This window comes from Limulus polyphemus, unplaced genomic scaffold (genome assembly GCF_000517525.1).
Source record: "Limulus polyphemus unplaced genomic scaffold, Limulus_polyphemus-2.1.2 Scaffold24, whole genome shotgun sequence".
NCBI lineage: Eukaryota > Metazoa > Arthropoda > Merostomata > Xiphosura > Limulidae > Limulus > Limulus polyphemus.
In genome coordinates this window covers 256,001-278,104 of record NW_013665634.1, presented here as the reverse complement: position 1 = coordinate 278,104, position 22,104 = coordinate 256,001, and the positions used below count along the sequence as shown (strand labels likewise).

At 29.7% G+C, this 22,104-nt stretch overlaps 1 protein-coding gene across 2 annotated transcripts in view; it reads right to left on the bottom strand.

Annotated features, from left to right (window-relative positions):
• Window positions 1–582: 582 nt before the first annotated feature.
• Window positions 583–22,104, bottom strand: part of LOC106458888 (voltage-dependent L-type calcium channel subunit beta-2-like) — a 71,087-nt gene continuing 49,565 nt past the window's right edge. Inside the window, exons 4-12 of one of the 2 annotated variants that reach the window (XM_013918451.2) lie at window positions 21,130–21,263; window positions 16,903–17,000; window positions 15,201–15,334; window positions 13,737–13,876; window positions 12,419–12,531; window positions 11,168–11,319; window positions 9,936–10,031; window positions 2,899–3,135; window positions 583–2,082 (exon numbers count right to left, since the gene is read on the bottom strand). In XM_013918451.2, coding sequence (XP_013773905.1) covers window positions 1,882–2,082; window positions 2,899–3,135; window positions 9,936–10,031; window positions 11,168–11,319; window positions 12,419–12,531; window positions 13,737–13,876; window positions 15,201–15,334; window positions 16,903–17,000; window positions 21,130–21,263 — 1,305 coding nt within the window. In that variant the 3' untranslated portion in view covers window positions 583–1,881. The remainder of the gene's footprint in view (window positions 2,083–2,898; window positions 3,136–9,935; window positions 10,032–11,167; window positions 11,320–12,418; window positions 12,532–13,736; window positions 13,877–15,200; window positions 15,335–16,902; window positions 17,001–21,129; window positions 21,264–22,104) is intronic. The other variant, XM_022385300.1, reaches the window with a different exon arrangement.

Here is a 22,104-nt window from a genome sequence, read left to right as displayed (position 1 = left end):
TATTTTTTAGTAACACACCTTTTCTTACATGTTTATATTTTTTTACATTAAATCTAAACTTTTCTCAACAATTTCACATGTTTCATACCCATGACTAAAAGTTAACAAAAATACACACATTTACTCCAAACAGTCTTTGTTTTGTGTTATTTATATGAAGTTAAAATAAAGATGCACAAAATGACAATTACTGTTTGTAAGAAAATATTTTTCCTAGAATCTCATTATAATAATTTAAATAAGCAAATTGATAAAAGTGAGGGGGTGAAAATAGTAAATGTATCTCTTTAGAATAGTGTTGCAGGTACATTAGAAAATGTGAGAGGACCTCTTCAAAGCAAATGTAGTACCTTTTAGCGCCATCTGATGCTCATAAATGGCATTTATTGACTTTACACCCAAGCCTTTCAAATTGAAAATTTTATCTTTAATGCTCAAAATAACTTCATGATTTAAAGAATTTTATCTTAGAGTCTCTTTCTCTATTGCATTATACAGTTCTTCTGTTTTTTAAGAAAATTTTCTAATACTTCCTTTTAAATAATTAAATATTTATTATCAATAAAAAGAATTTATCTACCTTCAAACAAACATTTACATTTTATAGAAATACCATCTTTCTATTTTAGAAAAAAATAGCTTATGTGAAGTGATACATCATTATGCTGCTTTATCTCCATGGGAGACTGCTTTGGGAATATATTTACATTATTCTAGCTTTACTCCCAACTGAATAATAAAAACAATCAACATAAGAAACATGACAACTTAACCTCGGGAGAATCTTACATAATAACCATAAATTTAAGAAGATAACAAACTACCTCAAAAGATGTTTCATACTGAAGATTAATCCAGTTAATTGTTATCCCATCACAAGCAAGTTCCTCTTGGATGTTAAAAGAAATCCATAAAACAGCAAGTTTCAAGGTTACTGTATACTTGCTTTTTTGTTCTATTTTCTGCAATTAAGTATTCATTTTATTAATTATATAGGAGTCTACAGTCACCTATTTTATTAATTAATCAATTAAATATGAAATAGGAATATGATATAAACCATTCAAGTAATTTTAGAGTGGCTTGATGCTTGGGAAAGAAGTCATTTACTTTGAACCCCACAAACTATGTGGAGATATTTACCTAATAGTTAATACATGAACAAAGCACCTGTAATATAATGATTTTAAACTCTTACTTTCAACTAAGTATATCAAGCAAATACACAAAATACTGTTTTGTATGAATTTCACTGGTTAAATTTACACAAGTTACAAAAAACCTGGATATTCTGTTTTCTCCAGAATAAGAAAAACAAGATTTGCTATATACATATTTTATAGTAGGTAATTTATGTTTAGTCTTAAAAAAAAATTAAATAATTTGTTTACTTTAGTCAAACTAGTTGAGATATTTCTTATCAAATTAGTGATATTTTAATTCACACCTTCCTCCCCTTTTTTATTTATGAATGCACAGATGCCTCGTTAAAATTCAGTATTATGTTCAAAGTATTAGGCTTCAGTTACGTACTGCAGCTGACATTTCTACCTATACAAATAATGAGATTTCACGACAACTGCCATACACTACCTTCAGGAAGTTGGACGAATTTCTTCAGCTGATCAACCATTCTCCACAGTTATTAAGTACTTGGAAAAAAGAATAAAATAACATGCGAAATCTTACAAGTGAAATGGTTAAAAACAGTGAAGACACATTATGAGTCTCACTACAATGGTGAAATCTAGATCCCATTCAATGTGTGTTCAGGGTACTTCTGTTCTCAATGGGGAAAGTTGTAGTCTCTGTCACCATGGTTATGTTGGTTATAATCTCTCAAGTCTTCACCGAGTTGTTCACCATACTCTGTCTTATGCCTCAACATACTATCATGCATGTCATACTCTTCGTAATAAGGATCGTGATCTCGTGCCCATTCACGTTCCCTAGCGTGATCTCGTTCTTTGAGGCCCTAATATCCTGGTAACTGCCTCCAGTGACATGAGAATCATTAATGTGGCTTCCCGATGGAAGATGATGGTAATGTTCAGCTTGTAATTTTAGGTCTGATGAAGACAGCTAAAACAGAGTATAAAAAGTATTCGGGTATGATGAAGATGACAACCTCAATATCTAACTCAACATAGTTATCAACAACACACCGTAAATAAAAGAACCACTACAAAAGTGTTAGATGAAGCAATCTATAACACACATTACAAGTCTATACTCCAGCTTCAAACAGTTCAGATTACAACTTTTACCAGTTATCGATGAAACTTGCAGCAGTCCACAATCAGCCAATATCTGAACTTGAAACAGCTTATCTTACAATTGTCACTTGTTTATAATTTCTCTTTCAAGCAGCTTTTACTACTATCATCGTTTATAGTGGAACTTGCAACATTTCAAGCAAACACTTGAAACAGTCCGTACTATGGTCTATAATAATACAAACTATAACTATAATTAATCTGTCATTGAACCTGCAATAGTCAAAATACAGCAACTACCTTTCTATACAGCTGTAATCAGCCCATACAACAGCTTCCAAGAGTTCATAATAAAGCCATCATCAGTACATACTAAAGTTTGCAACAACTTGTACTAAAACTGTAATCAGCCTACATTACAGTTTGTAACAACCCATATTATCATTTGTATCAACCCATATTAAAACTGTCATCAGTCCATACTACAGCTTGCAACAATCTATGCATCAATTAGAAAGCAACTATCAGTAATGAAAGTTTTAAGATGCTTTCCTGCCAAGATGATTCCCATAACCCAAATAAACATCAATGTCAAAGAGCAAAAAAGTAAGAAAAAGTCTACTGTAGATCAGACAGTACATCATTTTTATTTGTTTTTGATGAATGTTAATAGGAAACTTACTTCTGAAGGTTGTGTTTGTAATCTGTCAGTCTGTATCCTGTGATGCATCATTCCAGTACTTCTAGCACTGTTTTCCATTCTGGGGGTTGGTTTAGGTGATGGAATTGGTCTATGGATGTTAGAAGTTGGGCTTTTTATTGGTGGATGAGTAGCTCGCCAGTAAACCTCAAGATACTCGTAGAGATGCTCACATGCCTCTTCCAACTGGTTTTCATCAAGTATGACATCAAACATTTCCTGCAAGATGAGAAAAATGTATCTTTCAACACATGATACTAAATGTTACAAAAATACTTTTTTTTTCCAGCACAAAAGAGGCTTAGAATTATCAATACATTTTACTGATGGAAAACTACCAATGATCACACACTTTCACAATTACACACATTTGCATCAATGATATTTGAAACATACATTGCAATGGATAATTACTACCTAACACATAAACAGAAATTGTCATTAGACCACTATTTGTTTGTTAATAGTTCCTAAAAAGTAGACAATAAGGACTACATAAGTATACATTTTTAATTTTAGTCCCGTGAGATTATCTATTGAAATAATTATATTATGCATCTTTAAATATTTTGCCAAACAAGGGATTTTAAATGTGATTTTGTATTCATAATGAATGCATACTATTTATAATTTTAGGATGTATACTTGTCTGGCTAAACAGATCTTTGTTTAAATTTGGGGGATTACAGCCTATATGTGAAACTGAAAACTATTAATACAAATATGTCCACATATACAACATCCCTACTAAAATTTATCCTGAAATTCCCTAGGTATGGGAAGAACTGATGTTCTATAATAAAACTCAATGAGAAAAGGTATAGACACACATTAGATTAGTGCAAGATATCCAAATATGTACGTCAGAGAAGACATGCAGACCTGTTCCCTCACAGTAAAGTTAAAAACTTGGGGCAGCCATGCAATCTGATAACATTTGAAGATTCAAGATCAGTCTTTAACCCATTATCAAATGAAACTATCAGAAAAAAAAGTACTTTTTTAAATCTTATTCTTTAATTTGAAATTAATATATCTTTCTTTTGATTCATATACAGTGGCATGTTGTTTTTCTATTTTAATATCAAAATCCTTTCACTATTAAAAAAGAATGAAACAGATATTTTAACGAGTTTAGTCCTAACTCTTCCTACTTATCTTTGTTTCAAACATTGTTTTTTGGAATGTGTTGTTGTATGTTTTGTTTACTATCCTGTATTCATGGTTTCCACAACTTGGGCAGAATAAAATTCACTGACTTCTCCCTCCAGATCTTTTCCTGAACATGTGATCTATACTTATAATGTATAATTTCCTATATTAAAATGTAAAATTGCAAAACATTATTCATGTATTTGTTTAATAAATAAAAGCAGAATGTATGTTAAGAGTCACAGCTGATTTAAATATCATCCTGTAAAGTTACAATATCATCAGTCATGCCGTTCTGGAATTATCGATACTTTATCACAACAAAGGCAGTCTATTTATTTATGGTGGTGCATACGAATAACACTTTTTGCTTTTAACTTAAATTGCAAAAACATTATTACAATACTAGCTGGAATACTCTTCCTATGGATGAAAGTTATGTAAATTCATGATTAACGAAAGGTTATCTTAGGACTTGAAAGTTGCTTCCCTTATATCTAATTGTCAAAAAATGAAAAACACCCATAAAAAATGCAAAACACAAAACTAAAATTTTTATATACATATCCCCCCCAGACCCAGTGAACATCCATACCAAATTTGGTGAATATCCATATATAGGGAGCAAGATATCAGTAAAAATGCAAAAACGCCTATTCAAAATGCAAAACTGAAAATTTGTATGTACCCCACATAGACCTAATGAATCTCCATACCAATTTTGGTGAAGATCCATCCACACCCTGAAAAGTATTTACATGGACATACAACAGATAGTACTATTATATTTATATAGATAAACAAACTGCAATTATTGTGCTTACACTTTTAATACATGAAAGGAATATGTTCACTGTTGTAAAATGGAATATTCTTCAACACATAGTTCTCATATATTTATTAAAGCAACATTTTCTGATGCAAACATGCATAAAAATTTACAAAAACTTCATTTGCTAACCACACACTGCAGTAAACTCATATTTCTGTTATTCGTAAGACAACTGGACATTTTAACGAAAGCATCCATTGAACCAGAGTACATTGTATTATTTTTACATATGCTTTTAAAATGTTAATTATCAAATTTATCTATACCACAAATATTGAAATCTTTGAATTAACTTGACCATATACTTAAGACAGATCACTTCACATAAATATCTTCAGGTTTAAGTAAGTTTTGTTCATTCACAAGATCAACAGATTATTTATGCATGAAATCAAACATGCTAATAAAACATTTATATTTGCATTATTCCTATGCATTCACAATATACAATTATACCCGTAAAGGCTACGGTAACCGGAATAGACACGAATGCCACTGACAGTGATATTCCATTACAGTGTCACAGCACTCAGATGTCAAGTGTTTCATTTTGTTCTTGGGTAATGTTGCTTATTGCATGAAATAAAAACTGCTACTACAAAAAAACTTTACTAAAAGTACTCATATTAATTTTATTTTGGTATGAACTTTAGATTTAGACACAATGAAAAGCACCGACAAATCACCTGTACTCAGCTATAGTAGCACAAAATAATTCACATGTAAATAGGAAGAGCATATCATGATCCGAAAGCCCATGTTTTCTATACAATACTAAATTATTAATCCAATTCTATCAAGCTATGCAGGCTCATCTCTACCTTCAGTCTGTATTCTTTTCTACCCCTAGCACCTTGTTCATTACTCGACATAAAAGAAAGTTTCATAATATATTACTCAGATATCATATCTATTAAATTATAAATTATTAGGATGTATTTAGTCATTCTCTGGTGCAAGATCAACTATTTCTACAAAGATTCATGCATAAAATAACATCCTTCTCTTGGAAACCCTTATATGTTCTAATTGCTGTCAAGGAAACATTCTATATTTCAATATATTTTAACTAATTTTTTTTTGAAAACTTGTAGGTATCTCCAAATTGCTAATATTATACATTGTCATCCATGTTTTGCTTTATTTGGGTTTTCCTTAACTGTCACTTGTCATATTCTACGTGTTTTGTGGAGATACTGCCTGTCAAGGACCCGTGCCTTGCTGTACTACACATCATAAGCTTAGTGATGTATATTTATTTTATTATGAATTAAAACTAAATTACTAATAATTTATTATTCTATATAATTATTATTGTTATTTTTGATAAGTAACTATATGAAATAAAAGAAAAACTCACCAAAATTGGTTCTTTGAACTACCAGGCTTTACCAAAATAAACAAACTGTTAATTTTTGTTTTAATATCTTTCAATTCTTTCCTACACAAATATTTCAAATGGCATAATATACCCAGTGTATTATGTGTTACTTGTATGACTACTTAAGGATGGTTTTATTAATGCTGTAAAATTTGTAAGATGAAAACAACTTATTTAATAAAAACAGCCTATCTCTAAAAAGAAATTTGTTAAGGACTTTTAAATTTGTTAAGTCTGTAGTACTGGGATTCTTCATGTTCCATTTAGGCAGGAACTAGTTATTGTATACATAATCCATTAACCAAATGTGCATGGGCAGAGTCCATTGAATTACAAGTAAAAGTCTTATCACTCTCCACAAAACTAGCCTCATCTAGAAAGTCAGAAAAACAAACTTGAGGAACCTCACCAAATTCAACAAGGTAAAAGCACAAGGAACGTACGAGGAAGTTAAAGATCTGTTATCTTTTAAGCAAACATCTACCAGCAGAAAGATAAAAAATTAAATCTATAAGATTGAGGAATATTAACATCTTGGTGTAAATTCTAAGAAGGAGATTTAGAAAGTTTGTGATTTTTAGTCACAGAAAATTTCAACAAGGAAAAAGAAGAGAATGAAAATATTAAGACTACAAGATAGCTGAAATATTAAAATAATTGTTTTTATCTTCTGTTTCTACAAGAGAAGACATTAACTATATTTCTGACTCTGAACATTCTATGGTAAGTATTGGAAATGTACTTGAGGTTAAGTAGAAAAAATGTGGGATTAAAAATACATAAAGCACCAGAGCCAGACTATGCTATGAACCATTTGACCCAAAGCCAAATGTAATCAGGATATTCAGAAAGGTATATTTCTCTTCACCCCACTCAAGATCTAAGGATAACTTGACTACTAGCTAATGATACTAATTACACTTAATAGAGTGAATGTTACTTGGTGATGATATAATAGCACCCCCCTCCCCCTGCAAAAAAAAAGGTTGGCAAGCAAAAAGCACTTCAAAACTGCAACTGAGAGAAGCAACCCTTAGAAGCCAGACTGAAATTTCACCAGGGTTTTAAGAAGGTCAAAGATCAAACATAAGCCTCTCTCTTTCATTTATGGTAGGTCAATAAGCAGTGAGCAGGTGTCTGAAGAATAGAGTATTGGTTATGTTACTCCTATTTTTAAATGGGGTGATAAGAATTACCTTGGAAATTATAGACCAGTTAATCTTATTTCTGTAGTGGTAAAAATACTATCATGTCTCATAAAAGAAACTTTACAAAAGCATTTATTAAAATATTATAAAAGAAATCCAACTGGATTTCACCAAAGGAAAGTCTCGTCTTACTAATGTTAGTTCTTTTCAAGGATGTTACCTTGTTACCTGAATGATAGAAAGAGTGTGAACTTGGTATATTTAGATTTTGAAAAAGCTTTTGATAAGATGCCATGCACAAGATTAGCTAAGAAAATCACATCTGTATGTGTAGGGGAAAGGCTAATTAATTGGATTGCAGGATGGTTGGACAGTTTGAAAGCAAAAGGTTGTTTTTAATACAGTCCAGTCAAATTAAACTCTTGTTACTGCAGGGGTCTCAGGGGTCAGTGCTTAGGCCTTTGCTTTTTCTTACTTATATTGACAGTATTGATGGAAGAATAATGAATAAATTAGTAAAGTTTGCTGATGACATTAAACTTTTTAGTATTTCTAGCTGTAATGAGGTATTACACAATGAGTTGGATCAATTAATTGGAAACTTCAACAAATATTTGACAAATGCCATTTATTTACAGTATGCGTAAGGTAATACATTTGAGTAATCAAAAGGGAACCCACTAAATAGTGTGATTGACGAAAAGAATCTTGAGTGTTGGATAACTTACTAAGTTATCTTTTACTAGTGACAAAGCTAATAAAGTTTAGGGGGTATTTATCAACATGTCAAAAGAGGTAATTATCTCTCTGTGCAAACCAGCAGTTAGGCCTTACCTGGAGTACTGTGTACTGTCTTAGTTTCCTTATCTTTATAGGGATAGTGACTCAATGGAAAGGGTTTGATTAGAAGTGAGCAAACAGAATACTTTCTAGGATGGAAAAGTTATTTTGCAAGGATGGCTTAAAATCTCTCAACTTGTTTTCTCTTGCAAAAACAAAAATTGGTAAAAAATTACTTTATTGAAGTTAAAGATTATCTTGAAGATCAGTGGATAATGGCCTCCAATTTCTTTGCGCTTTATTTTAAGGAAACAAAACAAGAGGATACACTGAAGACTTGAAAAAAGACAGGCAAGTCTCCAGTTAAAGCATTTTTATTTTTATAAAAGGGCAACTGATTTATGAAATGAGTTGTCATCATCAGAAATGGAGGCCAGCACTCCACAGGAGTTTAAAACATGAATCAATAATTTCCGTAAAAACAAAGGGAGGGTTCGAAATTTTACTTTTCTCAAGGGTAGGTGTGTAATGACAGCTTTGAATGTCCATATGGTCCTTTGCTGTGCATAAGTAATAATACCTTGAAAAAAAAACACAAGTTCTAACCATCTTATTTCACAAAAAAAGGAGACACAATTAGCACGTATAAAGAAACAAGAAAAAAAAAAGACTATTTCAGGTAATAAGTTACAAAGGTAAAGGGCAGATAGAGGTAAACCACATGATACACAGTGGTTTGCCTATCAGAATGATTATAGATGGCCATAATCACATGAAGATGCATAGTCATTTTGGATAACAAAAAGTCATGCACAGGGGTGGAATAAGTTGAAAGTAAATAACTTAGATCTTTTCTTGGCACAAACTAGAAGTTTGAAGTATAGTATCATATTTGAAATACCAGTGTAATTTTTTCACTGAAACATACAACACAAGTTTCATACTTTTGGTATACTCTGAAAATACTTGGTTCATCACTGCTGTGCAGTCATTGTGATTTTCTAAAGCAAACTTGAATGTTTTACAAGTGCTTCTCCAATGTTGGTCTGTAAATCTGATAGCAATAGTTACAAACCTGCAAATCGTGCTCTGATTTGTTACTAATCGACTAATGAAAAACATTCATTTAAAATCACATTCTTCTAGATAGTTTTATTATATAATGTTTTATTTTTAAATAGGCCCATACACGTTCACTATCTCAAGCTGCCTTTTAAAGTTTTAGCAGACTTTTTATTGACTAAAACTAAAGGAAAAATTATGAAAGGAAAATCACTAATGTTCAAATTAATTTCTTTACAGCTGATTGTATCTTTATAAGATCCAAAATGCCAGTCACTAGACTTATGGACAGAAGGAAGAAAATTCTATTTCACACTGAGCCAATCACAATTTATTTGAGACTTTAATACATTTTGTATTAGTTAATATAGTGCACAGATGGTATTACTAGCCTACAGAAGAACCCCTGGTATGAGAACATAAACTGAAGATCATGCTGTTACAAACTAGTGATTTCCTTAATCAACAGATTAGCATAATTATTTTACTTTTTTAAGCTAATGAGCCAATTCAATTAACTGCAGGATTTAGTAATCATAACAATTCTTAACAAAGTGTCAAGTACCAGCCCAAAAATTAATTAAAGATCCATAAATGTAGAAGTGCATTGCAGTATCGCTACTAAAAATGTTTTAAAGAAGCAGCATTTACCATGAATACTTACATGAGGACACTGTGATAATTTATCCGCTGCCACCATCTGTACATTAAGATTACGACTCTGGGATTTCCCTCGAGACTTTATCAATCGCTGTAACACCTAGTATTAATAAATAATATTACATCACTAGAAAGCAAAATCTAACAGAAAGTAATTAACACTCTTTCAAAAGTTACCTTGGCATTGAAACAATACACAAACTAATTTTTAACTACATGTAATTTATTTTGTTTTCACCTTTAAATAGTTAAGATAAAACCCCTTGGCAGAAAAACAATCAAAAACTAATCAAATAGCAGCAAAACCTTTTAGCTATTCTTAAATTTTAATGTATACAACAGGGTTGTCTGTCTGGTGTCTTAACATCCTAAATTGTGAGTACAAGTGCTTCAGACATACGGTTCATGTGCCGCAAGTTGTGAAGAGTTTATGTTTTGTGTGTCACATGTTGTGAAGAATAGTATGAGTACTTCAGACATACAGTTCACATGCCACAAGTTGCAAGGAGTAGTATATGTACTTCAGACATGTTTCACGTGTCACAAGTTGTGAGGAGTAGCATGTGTACTTCAGATGTAAAGTTGATGTGCTACAAGTTGTAAGGATTAGTATGGGTATTTCAACATATGGTTCATGTGTCACAAGTTGTGAGAAGCAGTAAAGATACTTCAGACATATGGTTTATGTGCCATAGCCAGGTTCCTACTTCCTGAACTACGATCATCTGTATTCAATAGACATGCATAGCAAATGGTGTACATAAACATAATTCCCATGAGCCCAAGGAAATAAATGTTGCCCATGGTATGGGTACCTTTGTTAGTAATACTATACAGTTCTTAAACGTTTTTCTATTTTTGAATTCATAAAAGTAATTCATTCTTTCACAACTTAATTCAACAAATAAAACATGGCATTAAATAAACACATTTTGGTTAATAAGAGCTAAGAGTACACAAGTATTTTAAATTAATGTGTCCACAGTTTTCAAATTATGTTTTTTAGTCTCTCATTTGATTTTATTATGAAGTTACTTATAGAATAAAATAATTAATAAACTTGTTTTAATGTAAAGTATTAACTAGTCAGATTTTCTTAATAACTCTGACTTGTTCTTTTTTTCTTTATAGTTGCACGTGTTGGCATTGTTTGTATAATAAAACTTGAAAAAAGCAACAACAAGTCATATACGTATTTTTAGCATAGTAGGATACAACCACACATACACAAATTACCTTAGGTGACGATATTTTTACATAAACGACAATGGGAGCTAACGATGTTTTTCCTAGTTGAGAAGGGTGGTTTACTGTGTCACAGTCAAGCACCACTAACTGTAATGTTCTGGCAAGCTCAAAAATTCTTTCTATTTCTGCTTGTACCTCAGCTGTTAAAGAAAAAAAAAACATAAATTAATATACATTTTCTACAGTCTCAATGAAATAAAAATAATTTAAAGTGACTAGTGATCTTTCTCCAACCAATAAGAAAATTAAGTTTGTTCACATTAGTAACCATGTGACATGTAATATTAGAATGTCAGTGCTTGATTCAACTAACCCATTTGTTGATCCAATGTGAGTTTGAAATTAATCTCCCAAAACAAAAAAGAACTGCGATTATATCTGTGGACAAATTTTGCAAAATGTCCACGGGTTTTTCTGATTTAATGTAATGTGTTTTTATGCATCTCATGGTTCTTTTTTTTATTATTATTGATTTTCATCATTTCAGCATACACACATTATGATTATTATCACAATATACATAAAATATTTCATATTATCTGAAACAGAATCTTTGTCAAACATGAAAGTAAATCAGTAGTTATGGGTGTGAACTAGGGGATTCTAGATATACCAAGAAATACAGTAGTGGCATTGATATGTTTATTATAAAATTTTAAATAAATTAATTCCACTTCAAGGCTACTGTAATTATATTAAATATTACATCTTCAATATTTCTAGCTTTCTTACAAACTGCATACTCTGAATAGTGTTGTTTGAATAAAACAAGGGGGAACGAATTTTAATTTCTATTGAGGCTCAGATTTCCATTCATAATTTGTAGACTTTCTTTTATGAACAGTTTGTGATCATTATGTCCATAAGTAAGAATTGAAAATTATTTTAAGGAAACAGGGTGTAATGATGTTTTGTTGTGACATAATGATCACGAACTGTTGATAAAAGTCTACAAATTATGAATGGAAATCTGAGCCTCAATAGAAATTCAAATTCATTCTCTCTTGCTTTATTCAAATAACTTTTTGATTCTATTTTAAATTGAATGTTTTATAATTTATAATTTCCTATCACTATTCATTGTATTTTTTAATTAGTAATTATACTAAAGATTATTCAATTTGTATACACTGAAAGTTGAAAGAACAATATCAATACATAAATTTAGTATTTGTTGTAAAATTATTTTTATTTCAAAATAAAATATATGTTTACATAAGTGTGAACAAAAAAAATCACCTAAGCACGAAGACCGATTATTCGCTCTCTCCATGATTGCTCTTTTACTTGGGTTGTTTAAAAGGGACCGCTTGGCTAGTGATATGTCAGCAGTCACTCTAGTGATGATTATTCTGAAGAAAATCACCATTTAATATTCAGACTTTTATAAGACATTTAAAAACATTTTACTTTCTTTTTATATATAACCAGATAGCATAAATTATAATTTAAAACTTTACATTCTTTAAAACAATATACACTATAAATCAACTGGGAATGATAGAAAAAAAATTTAATTTTGTGACAGTGTTTTTTGCATATAACCAGAAAACAATGGAAAGCCTTACTCAAATTTACTTTTTGTTGTTCCACTAATTAACAAAATGGCTTGGAGTACTAAATAGACAGTATAAAACATGAATATTCTATTTTACAATGTACTTTAAAAAGGGGATTCTGTTCTAAAATTATTCATTTGTTAATCTCAATTCATAAACTAGTATTTTACAAAACATTTATTGCCACTTTTAGCAGAAAGTTGTTCAATTTATGTACTTGTTTAAGCAGAGGACTGTACCTAATTGGATACTTCTGTGGACTACATCTGCCTTAGAAGTTTTGTACTTAATGCAGTTGAAATATTATATTACACCTTGAAAATTTAAACAGGTCATGCAATACCTAATATAATATTGTACCAAAAAAGTAATTTTATTTTAAATAGCATGTTTTGTTTTTTGTTTTTCATTTACATAACTAAATCATCAAAAGATAAAAAGTTGAAGTGGTTTAGTACTTTGTTTGTGTGTTTGTTTTAGAGCAAAGACATATTAGGCTATCTACTGTGTCCACCATGGGGATTTGAAACCTGAATTTTAGCACTGTAAGTCCACAGACTTACCACTGTTCCATTGGGGGACAAGCTAAGTACTGATTTTAGTGATGAAAATAATTAATTATAATTACTTTGTTTCATTATTTTTCCTTGAGTACAATTAAACATAACAGGAGGAGAAATATTTATGTAATAAAGGGATAAAAAATAACCGATTTATTCTAGCTTCAAAGTGTGTTGTTTACGACTTATTATATTATTAACATTGCAATATTTGACAAATAAGAATGTTTTTCAAGTGTTTAATAACAACTAAAATTAAAAACGTATTAATTCCCATGCTTACTTATAAGCTATGTTACTGCCCTTCAGAAACCATTCTCTTTCTGTAACTACAATATTTTGACCTATCTTCTACATATACATGATTAAACAATGCATGTCGCAATTCAAACAATTTTGTAAAGTACCATATTAGTACAAATGTACAGACTGATCTACCTTCCTTCAAACTTGTGCTTCAGATAGTCAAAAAGAGCTTTCTGCATCATGTCTGTGACCTCATAGCCTTTAAGGGAAGGGCCCACAAGAACTACTGGTCGCATTGAAGGCACTACGTCATATGGAGGAATATTCTCAGACTATAAGGTAAATATTAAATTTGTAATCATTCCTAGAAATTTCAGTAGCAGAAAGTAGATTGTTAGTATATAATGTTAATCTAGCACAAAAGGTTCAACACTAAAAAAGTGTGTGTGTGTGTGTATATATATATACATATTTTAATATGCACAAATGTTTACTGTTATAATTACTCAAGTTAAATAGCTTCAAATGTGTGTTTTGAAACTTAAGTAATAGTAATTTTGACAGGTATAATTTCTCTGGTTTAAAAAATAAAATGTTAAAATTAGACATTTCATTTACAACTGGACTAAAGCATAATGTTCTCTATAAACATAATGAATAGTACTGGTAGGTTAATATTATTGTCAGCTATGTTTTAATCAAGAAGTTAGTATCGTTCTTTGGCCAAAAGGAAGTTTGATGTCTTGTGAAAATCATGGAGCTAAATATCTGACTAACTAATGTTAGCTTTTTTTCTGCTATTACTTAAAATTCAAATTTATTTATTCTTTACACTTCAAGTCCATAATTTGGAAAGGAGGTTGCCATTTACAATAACTCTTAACAATTTTTCTTCTTTTTTTTCTCAATAATTATATTAATTAACTAAATACAATTTGAACATAAAATCTATAGATTATTTACACAATTTAACTCATTATCAGTTTTCCTAATTTCCTATAAATTTCTATAGAATATAATATATTCACTATTTGTTTCTTATTTTAGTATTTTCAATATCCAAACATATTCCAGTTTAACAACATTTCTATAAATTCTGTTTAATTAATCTGCATGTTTTTTTCATCCATTCTCTTATAATTCCATTTATGTATTATCATCTCTGGCTTTTACACATCTTACACTTTCTCTCTTCCTCTTTCATCTCTCCCCCCGTCACATTTGGTATATTCCACAGTTATTTAACTAAAGATATTTCTGTTTGGTACCTAAAACAGGCACACAGAAAGTAACACAACTTAATCTAAACACACAAATAAAAACATGTTATTAGACTGAAAATTTCTACTGAATTACAAGCATAATGACAACTTTATCCTTGAACCTAAAATACAAAATCTTATAAAGTCAAGTCTACTTTTAAATTCAAAGACAGAAATGATAAAGTTAATACAGTTAGTACCACTCAAATATATACATGTATTGTACTTACCCTTACTTTTGTATGCTAAGGAAACAAAACTTTTCAGTTAGAGTAATTAATGATGTTTCTTTAAATAAAGTTAGAGAGTAGGTATCAAAATGATTCTTTTAATTTACTTATAAACTTAGTTTTATTAGAAATCTGTATAGTTTTTGTGAAAATTCCATTCAAACCTTCTTAAAGAAAGGCTTTTTCTTTTCTTTAGCTGAAGGTGTGGTGATGTTAGGCTTGCTCAGTTTACTGTTGTTGACACTTTCACCATCTTCACCAAGATTAGTATCTAGCCCGTTCTGATCGACTTCAAACCCTATAGAGAGATTCAGTTTTTAACTCTTAAAACCCAAACCAAAAGTTTGTATTTTACTGCTATTAATACACAAATAGAACCAGATAAAACACACTTACCAGGTTTCTGAATATAACATAACTTGAATAAAATAGTGTTTCAATATCTATAAGCTGTATAAAACATGAGATAACATAAGTATGTGATATGATACAGCACTACTGAGTATCTAAAATAAGTAAACTACCAAAGTACATAATAACTGTCAGTTCAACTCTAAAATAAGTAAACTACCAAAGTACATAATAACTGTCAGTTCAACTTTAAAATAAGTAAACTACCAAAGTACATAATAACTGTCAGTTCAACTCTAAAATAATTAAACAACCAAAGTACATAATAAATGTCAGTTCAACTCTAAAATAAGTAAACTACCAAAGTACATAATAACTGTCAGTTCAACTTTAAAATAATCAAACTACCAAAGTGCATAATAACTGTCAGTTCAACTACAGTACAGTATCATGAAGTGTAAACAAATTAACTTCTAATGAGGACTTAAATAGATTTAATATTTCTCCATAAAAGTAATTAACTTGTAGTATCTAACATAAGAACTGGTTTAAAATAAGCACTATGGATGTGTTTGAGAGACTAATCATTTATTAAAACTGAACTGAAATTATCACAATTTATGGTCATAGAGTTTAGATTATTATGTAGTTACAAAGACTAAAACCTCCCAGCACACACATACACATCAGTAAGGTGTAAAAAATCTGTTTTATAAAAGTCATTATGATACCACTGTTGAACATATAAGCTTTGTGCAATTTTTCCCTAAAATAAAAACTAATGAGGTAAATTATTTTGAAAGCATATTTTGAGTTTTCAAAACTTTGTAAATGATTTTAAATTAACTTTTCTTTAGTTCTTCCAGTTGCTTCATTTGAAAAAATATATATTGGTTTCTAGTACAAAAATATAAATACAAAGTAATAAAAAAATCAAAAAAAAAAAGAATGCCAAAAAGTACAGAAACAAGGTAGGGATGAATACATAAAACTATATAAAAATCCCTACACAAGTAGCCAAATCTTTCCAAGAAAAACTTTTATCTACAACTAAATGTTAAATTCCCGTCTTTTTCATGAATTCAGGTTTGAATAAAAGCATTTAAACTAAATATAGTCTTAGAATGGCTAATTCCCATAAGCTTGTAACATTGACTCAGTGGCTACACAATGTATTATATGTGCTGTGTCACCAAGAAAATTTCTGTTTTAAAAGAAATTATCAAAAAAAATTGTTGAGGCAGAAAAAGAAAACATCTTGTAAGAGTCCTTTATCCCTTTAAGCCATTTTTACAACTTGAACAGAGATAATGAAAAATTCATACCCAAGGCCCACATATTTGACTTAATGATTCTCTCAAACTAATATTGTTCTGTTATAGTACATTAAAGCAACAGTGGCAATAAATTCTTTATTTGTGATTATAAACCAAACATATGAGCTTATAAAAAACAACAACACATGAACACTTACAACAAATACAAATAAAAACTAGAGAGACATAATTTTCGCACCTGGAGTAGGAGGTGTAGAACCCCGAGAGTTTGAGGGCTTGGTATTAGCGAGTACATCGTTGACTAAACCACCCATGTTTCCCAATGAAGTTGCTTTGCTTTAAAAAAATTTAACAAACAATAACACATCTAAGAAAAACAAGAATAATAGTAGCTTTAGGATAAAAGTAAGTACAAATACTCACTAAATTATTATGGTTAGTATATTTTTCTTTGATCATGCAAGTCTAATTAGCTTTTAGGAATTTTGTGTGCATTTAAATGTTATTTATTTTCTAAAACATTAACACAATAGTTTGTTGTTTGTGGTGTATTTTATGAAAAAAGGAATAATCTTTTCAAAGAAAAATGTTGTAATATAAAACTAGATATTTGTGATTTGTAGATAATGAGCACTATTCAACACTATATGTGTTATCTTTATTGATATTTTCTTCAATATTTAAAGTTACGAGTATTCTGAAAAGGCTTGATCTATCTTTAATTTTGGCCCACTTTAATGTATATAGACTTCAAAGAATACTAATTCCTATCAACAGCCTGGCTCAACAAGACTAATCACATATCAAGTCTTTGAATACCTTTTCTTCATTAAATTTGATGAAGAAAACACTAATAAATTTTGAACATAATTAGATTATTGAGAAATGAACTGGTAGCAGCACATCTTTCTGTATTTTGAATCCCTGTGATTTAGTGGATAGTTAACACTGATATAATAACATTTGAAACATTTTTGAGAAATGAACTTTCTGTACATCTTTCTGTATTTTGAATCCCTGTGATTTAGTGGATAGTTAACAATGATATAATAACATTTGAAACATTCTTGAGAAATGAACTGGTAGCAGCACATCTTTCTGTATTTTGAATCCCTGTGATTTAGTGGATAGTTAACAATGATGTAATAATATTTGAAACATTCTTGAGAAATGAACTGGTAGCAGCACATCTTTCTGTATTTTGAATCCCTGTGATTTAGTGGACAGTTAACAATGATAAAATAACATTTGAAACATTATTGTCTGTAAAAGAATACCTTTAACTTTCATATAAAGATTATGCTCTAAGTGACATGAGAAATTTCTATGTTATATAGAAATGTTTTTAACAGCTCAAACTACCACAATGTTCTCCTCTTATGAACAAGCTACATTTTCTGGTCCCACATTGAGTGCCAGTTTTCTGGAATAATCTCATTTTGATTTTATTTTCCTGCATCAAATTAAACTCAAGACCCATTGCATACAACTAGACAAGTGAACTAACAAGTTCACAAATGAAGTAATGAGTTAACCCACTAGAAATTGCCAGCAAGGCACTTTTAACAACTAAATCTACAACACTGCTACCATGCTTTCTCAATAATCTTAACAAATCATTACTCAATACCATATTTTCTTGTGTCTTCTTTAGTAATTTTTGAAAAGTGAAACATATCAAGAAGAGTCTTACTTACTAAAATAATGAGTCAGTCTACTATACTATTACATACTATATGATTCATTAAACAAGAAACAAAAGCATCGCTCTTAAACTGAAATAAATAGGCTGTAAATCAATAAAAACTTTTATTATAGATTTATTTCTGGAGAATGAGATTTTCAGCTAGCACTATCCATTAAATCATAAAGCTTAGAACAAAAGTAGATGTATAGAATCTGAAAATTGCATGCACAGAATTTTAAACATCGATTTACAAAATTCTTTGAAAATTATATCTTTAACTTAATATTATACAACTTTTAAATAAAACAAAGAGGAAAGTGAGGTATTTTATTAAAAAATAACAAGAATAAAGAAAAATAATAACAAATTAAAGAGTAAAAATACAGTTTAAAATGTTTTCAGCAATTTATTTCTATGTCACCCACTGTTAATTTTTCTTTTTATTCACTTAACTTATCAAAGTTATTTTAGGGGTTTCACTTACACATAAGTTATACCTGCATACTTTATCTTAGTTGACTGAAATACTCAACTACTTCAATGTTCATGTATCACACATTATGTAATTTTTTTATGAATTAAAATTAGCTTTATATTTAATACTAGCTGAAGTACCCGTCCCCTGGATGGAAATTATGTAAATTCATGATTAACGAAAGGTTATCTTAGAACATGAAAAGTTGCTTCCTTTATATGTAAATGTAAAAAATGCCCATAAAAACTGCGAACCACAAAATGTGAAACCGCAATTTTGTATGTATCTCTCTACATGCCCCAACAAACCTTCATGACAAATTTGGTGAATATCCAACAACAGGGGGCAAAGTAGTAGTAAAAAATGCCCATATAAACAACAAAATGCAAAACTGAAAATTTGTATGTAATAAACCTCCATGTCAATTTTGGTGAAGATCCATCCACACCCTGTGAAATAGTTACATGGACATACCACAGACAGTAATACTACTATTTATAGAGATTTTGGAACCAAATGTTCTTTGCATTACACAAGATTACATGTACAAAGTTACATCAGCATAGCTGTTACTGATTGTCCATTTGCTTATAAATAAACCAACTGATACTTCCACAAAAAGGAGTAAGTTTCAAATATAAAACAATCAGAAAACAAACTTTAAAGAAATTATTTGTTTTTCTATAGTGAAAATCTCATTAGCACTGCAACAGAAAAGCAAGGCACTTTGATTGATGACTGTGTCTACAAAGAAATATTTCAATTAAATCTACTCTGTGATGTAATGCTGTGATGATAACTAATTTTTAAACTAAAATTTAAATAAAATCCTTTTTCTCATGAATGGTGAACAATATTGGATGTCAAGTATGATTACATAGTTGTAGAACTGACAGACGATTCCAGAAAAGTCTGCAGGCCCATTAGCTTTCCGCAGGAACTAGCAGTTATACCTGCCCGGCATTTCTGCTGGTAAATTAAAATTCATATCAGTTTAACAAGTCAGATTAATTTTGTCCATAATCTATAGGCAAAATAGTAACTCCAGCTAAGATAGAAGGATAGAGTGGCACTGCCATGACTCTATGTACAAGACCAAACTGTTGGTCAGATTTGGGGTGTTGTCATAACTGTTCCACCAAATTGTAATGCCACTATTCTTATGTTTCTCAACAGATTTAAGCACTTTTATATATCACTATAAACAGAGTAACTTCATATCTGTTTTAGATAGAAAAAGCAGTAAAATTATTGTTATTCTTCTTCCTCTCCTTGTTGAAGAGACAAAACATATAGTAAAGAAAATAGGTCCAGTACCTAACAAAATTCCACCTAAAGATACTAATCTGAACTAGAGTTTGACAACTATAGCGTATATTGTTTTTACTATATTGTTTAATTCTTGTAGTTCTATGTTGCATAACATTCTGTTTTGTGTATTGTTTCATTTCAGATGTTCCTGTAATTGTCATTAACTGACAACTTATTTCTGGCTTGAAAAACAGCATTTGCTCGAAACATTGCAAAGTTAATAAATTATTACTGTTGTGTTTACAGGTGATCTTTTTCTCTAAAAGTCTAATTTATAGCATATATATATATATATATATATTAATATTCTTGATGAATATTTCTTTGATAATTTTAATGGTGAATTTTTGTCTCCACACCTCTAGCTTAAAGTTGAGAACTGAAGGGCCTACAGGTATATTGAAAATCTGAAATGAAAGAATAAGCATGATGGTCTAAGATGCTGCATCTGGGTTGATAGTTTACTTTGACAGCTGGGGTTTGAAGCCCACTACAACTGGAATGTTATTTTTAATTAATTATAAAATAATAATTAAAACAAAAAAGCAATATCCAATCAAAACACTTTACATGTACAAAAGCAGCCAAGACAGAATAAAAAAGTCAGAATTATAAGAATTTTAAATAACACAAAGAGCCACGTTATATAAAATTAAAAAGCAAACCCTGTAAAGAGGAATGTAAAAATGGGTAAATTAAACAAGAAAAAAAATTAGGGAAAAATTGGCCTCCTTGTTTTATTGCAACTTGAACAAACAGTAACATGAATATAAAAAGACAGTTAAGTTTCCCCAATGTTCTTCTTATAAATTATAGAAGGGTTTACCTTTATATATAACTTGACTTCTTTTTTTTACATCTTTATGTGGCTCACCCTTTATTCTAGCTTAGTTCTTTTTGGACACATAAAATTTTTTTAATTAGATAAATAATTTTATAGCCACACTCTTTCACAAGAAAAGCATGCAATGATAATTTTCTAAGCTACAGACCTAGTATAAAGTTTACCCGTGCGGGACTGTGACTGCTGTATCCTAAGATTTTCTAATTTAACAGGACTTGGGATAAAGCCAACATCACATCCTTCCTTAACAAGCCTTCCAATCCACCAGTCATTATTGTACTTCTGTTACATTTAAAGGCAAAATAAAGGCTGTCAAAGACTTATAACAGTAAAAACTTTTTTAAATAAGAGGTCTTTGTTTAGAAGAAACTGAACTAAAATACCTTATTAATCACTGGTTAATAAAACAAACACAAAACAGAACTCACACTGATGATAGTGTTTTATGTTAAAGAACTATTCATCTTTTAAATTAATGTTCCATAAACATACAATATAATCTTTTTTATTGTCATGGTTAGTAGCCCATACAATCATCTAACTGTATGCATTAATTATTATATAATTTTTGTTTTATAACTAAACATTAATTATTAACTAATTTTTGTTTGATAACTAAACACTAATTATTAACTAATTTTTGTTTTATATCTAAATATTAATTAACTAATTTTTGTTTTATATCTAAATATTAATTAACTAATTTTTGTTTTATATCTAAATATTAATTAACTGGTCTTTGTTTTATAACTAAATATTAATTAAGAATCTTTATCCTAATTACAAAAATTAGTATTCAGTTATAAGAAGGGAACTAAATTACTATTTAATAATTAAACTCAGTTGATTGTATAGGCTGCTGCTCATGATAATTACTGATATATCCAATTGCCACAATCATACTGCAATTACTTAATTATATTTTTGCATCTCCTTCAACTAACTAAAGTGGAGAAAATAATATATCATGTAAACAACCAAACTCTATATTCACCTGTAAAAACACAGCATACACACGTGGTCACAAATAAATAGACACCACCTTTTCAGAAAAAATTAAATTTTTCAGTCATATTTCACATGAATTGATATATTTATAATTTAATTAATATCTAGTAGATCT